At 48.2% G+C, this 5,511-nt stretch overlaps 1 protein-coding gene across 1 annotated transcript; it reads left to right on the top strand.

Moving 5' to 3' along the window:
- The first annotated feature begins 882 nt into the window (after positions 1-882).
- Positions 883-5,272, top strand: LOC148542280 (ring finger protein-like). Its single transcript, XM_088469053.1, has 2 exons — positions 883-935; positions 3,671-5,272. Exon 2 carries the CDS (start codon positions 3,729-3,731, stop codon positions 4,866-4,868), a length of 1,140 nt encoding a protein of 379 aa, XP_088325179.1. The 5' UTR covers positions 883-935; positions 3,671-3,728; the 3' UTR covers positions 4,869-5,272.
- The last annotated feature ends 239 nt before the right edge of the window (positions 5,273-5,511 follow it).

The raw sequence follows: 5,511 nt of genomic DNA, 5'->3' as shown, positions 1-5,511 counted from the left end.
ACGGGAAGGTGCTTGAAAACGGGGAGTGGAGATCCGAACGCAGGCGTGCCAAACGGTCAAAACGGGCGTTTTAAGAGTGTACATAATTAACAAAGCGGCATCATCGACCACGTCACTTGGTTGTCTCTTAGCCTGAACTGTTCGCATGATTGCGGTAGGAAAATCCAACCACAAGCACTGCGAGCAGTTCAGACGCCTTTCGATGTACTCGATTAATCTAATAAATAGCGGAGATGACGTATGATGCGAGCGGCCAGGGGGCGTCTTTACAAAATAGTGAGCGCATGTTTCGTTCGCTCGCTCAGACATAGAGGCGTCAACAGACCGCAAAGAGCGAGCGCTCTATTTAAATATCTGGCCCCTTTTTCTGAACGAGCGAGCGCAAATAGCGTCCGGCTCTGAATGAGGTCCATAGTCCCCATGGATAATAATGGGGACTGTGATCGGTGTGCTAATTAGACTTCCGCTGGAGATTTCAGTGACATCTCCAGCATGAGATTGTTTGTTAGTACATAGCTACAAAGTATACAATTATATCAGAAACGGCAGTGTCTTCATCATTTTATTTGAAATAATAAAAAAAAAGGCTTGATAAATAAGCTCCTAAATGTTTATGTACGATATAGGTTAATATCTGTCCCTAATAAAATGTCTCACCTGTTCCCTAACGTGCTTACCCTTATCTCTCACATACACACACACATACGTGTAGAGCATGCATTTTGGCAGTGGCTGGATCTGCAGTGTGCAGGCTCTTATCACTATCTGTCCCCGGCTGCCATTGGCCGCACACACCTGGTAGGACTGGTCAGACCGGTTCCTCTATCTTCCTGTAGGTGAGTGGGAAGCTCAGAGCTGGGACTGGTCATAGCTACTATGTGTGTACAGGAGGCTGCAAGCACTGAGGATACGGCACTGATACAGGGAGATTACAGGTGAGGTGACACAATCCTGTTCTAACACCTTCTGCTAACTCCACTTCATCTCTGCTAACTCCGCTCAGCTTCTACTAACCTCCAAATCATTGTTATTAATATTTTTTTGTGCCATTTTATTTAAAATCCTACATTTTCAAGCTTCATATGAGGGTGTAGGGCAGAGGTTCCCAACCACGTTCCTCAAGGCATGCTAACAGTCCAGGTTTTAAGGATAGCCATATTTGAGCACAGGTGTCTTAATTAGTACCTCAGTTTGTTATTTTGATTTAACCATCTGTGCTGAAGCATGGCTATCACTAAAACCAGAACTGTTAAGCTGGCCACACACTAGACCAACGTACATCCAACTAGCTGATAGGTTGGAATGAAAACCTGGTAAGATATGAAAGCAAATGACAATCAGCAATTTGCTCCCAAACGCCAGAAAATGGACAAAAACTGTTGTTTGAACAAACTGTTTCGATCAAACATTTAACAAACTTGTCTGACGCCATTTTCATCTGTTTTCTGGCATTTAGGAGCAAATTGCTGATCATCAGTTACTCCCATACGTTACCAGATTTTCATTCCAACCAATCAACTAGTTGGCTGGTTGGATGAAAGTTGGTCTAGTGTGTGGCCAGTTTAAGTGTGCCTTGAGGACCGAGGTTGGGAAACACTGGTGTTAGGGTGTCATGGGGCTGCTATGGTATCAGACTGTATGTCACTGGGTGTTTTAGGGCCGTGAGGGGTGTTAGCGCGTGTAATGGTCTCATCCCTCGCTCCCTAATTGTTACACAAGGGTCAGTTGGTATGAATTGTGGTGTATGGCTGCACTCAGTGGATAAGATATGGTATTACTGTACAGTACGCTAATGCAATCGCAACTGCGAATGTATGCTAATATTTCCAAAGCTTACCCGAGCATAGGGACGCCCACTGCTGCCTTCTCATCTGCGTCCGACGTAAATATCGGTATCATCGACTCACATCAACCAGCCACAAGGGCAGAAGTATGGGAGACAATGGAGGCGCCTTCCGCCGGGCGCCAGCACTGAAGGGGCAACTCCTCCATCACCCACAATATAATCACCCCACTTAGGGCTGTAAATATGGAGGATAGGGGGGCACTAAATGATAACTTGCTTCCGGGAGTCTGGGATGGACTTACGCCACTGACCAGTCATGATGTCCTTGCGGAAAGTCTGACCTGTCTCAACTACAGCGGCTCTCCTCACACGCAGAGCGCTCTCCTGCTGAGTAGGTGATCGCAGTGGCTATTTTATGCCCGCCCAAGTAACGGCATTTAAACGTTCAGACACACCAGCGTTTTTCTAACCAGATAGTCAGCGTTTGGAGGAGGTAATGGGGGGCGGTTAATAAAACGCAGGCACGTCTGACTGTTTAAACGCTGTCACATGGTCGTGCATAAATTAGCCATGGCGACGATGTATGCATATGAGAGCGCAGCAATGGGCGTCTTTATGCTGGCTGTGCTTTGGCAGCTATTAGCAAATTTTCGCAGCTGCGTTCCGTGAGAAATCGCAGCTGGGATCGCATTAGAGTCGATCTCTGAAACAGGCGTGCAATTTTACCAGCCCTATCCTTGATGCAAGAAATCCCTTTGCGATCAGGTGTAATTACTAATTATTACCCAATGTTATTTGCTGTCTGTTGTGAAATAAAAAAAAAAAAACACAACGCAAACGTCTTGTTGCTTGCTTTTGGACACAGGTTCTCAAACAGGCCCTGATTCAGAGCCGGACGCTCTGAATCGGGGCCTGTCTTTTTTTTTTTTTTTTTTTTTTTTAGAGCGGCCTCCAGGCCGCTCGCATATCTGTGGGTGACCACTCACAGCTGTAGCGAGCGGCCAGGAAGATGGTCACGATGGTCAAGACCATCGCGACCATCGGGCTTGCGACGAGACCCTTGTGGTAGGGTCTCCTTGCAGCAAGCCCCAGAGAGATTTCGGCTCTAACAGAGACGAAATCTCTCCCACTGACATCACTCGTGATGTCAGTGGGGCCACCCCCAAACGGAGGCGTTCACATGGGAACGCCGCCGTTTGGGCAGCCACTCCCCCGGCCCGCCCACCAAAGGGGTCGTGCTGTCACTCAACATCGACAGCACGCCCCCTTTGGTACGAGACCCGGAGCGACTGGCAGCGCTCTCCGGGTCTCGCGCATGCGCACGACGGAGACGGCTCCGCCGTGCGCATGCGCACTGGGCCACTATCGATGCAAGCGCATAGTGCTCGCAAGTGGGTCTGAATCAGGCCCTCAGTCCTCAGGACTCCAAGCAGTGCATGTTTTCCATGTCTCCTCACAGAATCACAAGTGAAATAATTAACTCCACCTGTGGGTCTTGTAAAATGTGTCAGTGAGTAATGAATACACCTGTGCTCCTGCTGGGTGACCTGGAAAACGTGACCTGTGTGGGGTGCTGAGGACCGAGTTTGAGAACCTGCTTTAGGAGATGCTGCATTTTCCCTTTTGCGCCACTTGTCAGTAATTTACCTGCAGCGGTTCTGTGCCGCATTTTATTTTTTGCAGCACTGATCGTCGGACACTTCCCTGTGTTTATATTTCGATGTGCGATGATGATGATGATGACTTTCAGAAAGTTTTTTTTGTACCGAAATCCTGCTCCTGTCTGATTTATTATTAGTAGTTATTTATGAATCATCTTACAAAACGGTGTGACTGTTCCAAGTACTCGGAATAAACCTATATATTTTATGCTGTCATACACAGGACCCCGGTGATGTAGACTCAAACAAGTTTATGGCTAAGAATTTCATCACCCAGGAGGATGGACCAGCCGAGCTGGAAATGTGGGAACCAGCCATTGGAGACAGAACACAAGTTTCCTCCAGGGCTTGTTGAAAGAAGTGGAGCCTCGGAAATCTGCGATGATGTCTACGTGATAGAAGAGGAACAATACTCTGAGCTTAGACAGGTTCTCATTTTGGACACGGCGCACAATGATGGTGAAGAGGAAACCCTTCTTCAGCCTAATGGGGGAGGGCTACAGAATGACCAGGAGCAAGAAATTCACATGAACCTTTGTAAAATAAATATAGGAAGTGGTGATTCTCTCATCTCTCCTGGGGCCTTCCACCAAAACATTGATGCTTGTGAAACCATAACTGAGGACAAACACATAATGTTACATGGTGGAGGAGGTCCACTTATTGGTGAGACCGAACAATCCGCCCAACCAGCCTTTTTGGATGCTGATGGTGAGCAAGGAGGTCGTAATCCAGAAAATCATCATGTTGTCGATCCACTAGGTCTCTGCAACTTGCCAAGAACATCTCCTGGGTCTTCTGGGCCTCACGTTGGCCTCCAGAAAGACCAAGGAGAAAGCAGGGAAGGAGTTGAGGAACCTCCAGAGCTCTTAAGACCTCTACTAGAAGAAGACTTTATGGAGAAGGAGTGCCCAATATGCACCGAATTCTACGACTCCAGTGTCCATAAGCAATCTTTACTCAACTGCAATCACGTATTTTGTGACACCTGTATCAAAACCATACTGGCCAAAGCCAATCAAGCCAATCTGGGCCGGGTGACTTGCCCCATTTGCCGGCAGACGACGCCCATGCCTGACTGGGAAATCCGTAAGATGCAGGAGCAGATGATGGACAGCGGAGGTGTCTGCATTAACCAGCCGGACTACATCCCACCCCAGCCGATCGTCAGACGACCGGGTCTGTGCGGTGCTCTGGAGTACAGGTTCCAGAAACGCCTCCAGTCTGGGCGTCTGTTCATCTTCCCGCCCTGCGTCCGATACACGCACAGATTGGCGGACAGACTGAAGCGGCTGGAGAGTCGCTGCCGCTGCCTGTACCTCTGCGTTTTGGTTTTATTTCTCTTTGCCGAATTGTTCTGCTTCACGTTCCTCTTCCTGCCTATTCTGATTTTTATCTTAATGATTGTCTTTGGCAAGTAAAACCGGGACCACAGAAGAGCCGCTAAACCTAGAAATGTCAATAGCGGCGTATAAAAGAGCCACGAATTTACATTGACAAAGATTTGGTTGCTTATTGGAGCTAAAAATATATTTAGGACTGCGTGGTTTCCGATGTACTTCACACTTCCTGTTTGCAAATCAGATCACTGATAACAGAGGATAGTAGCTTGCAGTGATGGGATGGAGCTTAGCCACCCCAGCAGCAGCTAATTCCCGCCCCCATTTTTGATTGGTCCGCAGCTCGCTGTGCTCTCAGAAGTGTTGACCATCGAGGGGTGTAATCCATCGATGGTTTACCATCAATGGTAATCACCGATGGACTCATTGCTGGTAACCATCGATTCATACCTCCCAATATGACCCTGTCCAGGAGGGACACAATGCTCTGGTCCTGGACTTCACTGGTAAGAAGTGGGGCTACAGCACAGTCCAAAATTCAAATAGGGGAGTCACACCCACTGCCAGTGAGTCCCAGCCAGTGATGTTGGGCAGTGTGTGAGATGACAGTTGGTGTGACTCCCCTATTTGAATTTTGAACTGTGCTGCAGCCCCAGCTCTTACCAGGGAAGTCCAGGACCAGAGCACTGTGTCCCTCCTGGAGAGGGTCATGTTGGGAGATATG

The sequence above is a fragment of the Taudactylus pleione genome, unplaced genomic scaffold, assembly GCF_031769625.1.
Source record: "Taudactylus pleione unplaced genomic scaffold, aTauple2 ptg000013l, whole genome shotgun sequence".
Lineage (NCBI taxonomy): Eukaryota > Metazoa > Chordata > Amphibia > Anura > Myobatrachidae > Taudactylus > Taudactylus pleione.
Note: the sequence above shows the minus strand (reverse complement) of the source record. Positions and strands in the feature narration are given on the sequence as shown.

What these genes read in the sequence shown, in the direction of transcription:
- LOC148542280 (XM_088469053.1), top strand. Translation starts at nt 3,729, where the DNA reads ATGGACCAGCCGAGCTGGAAATGTGGGAACCAGCCATTGGAGACAGAA.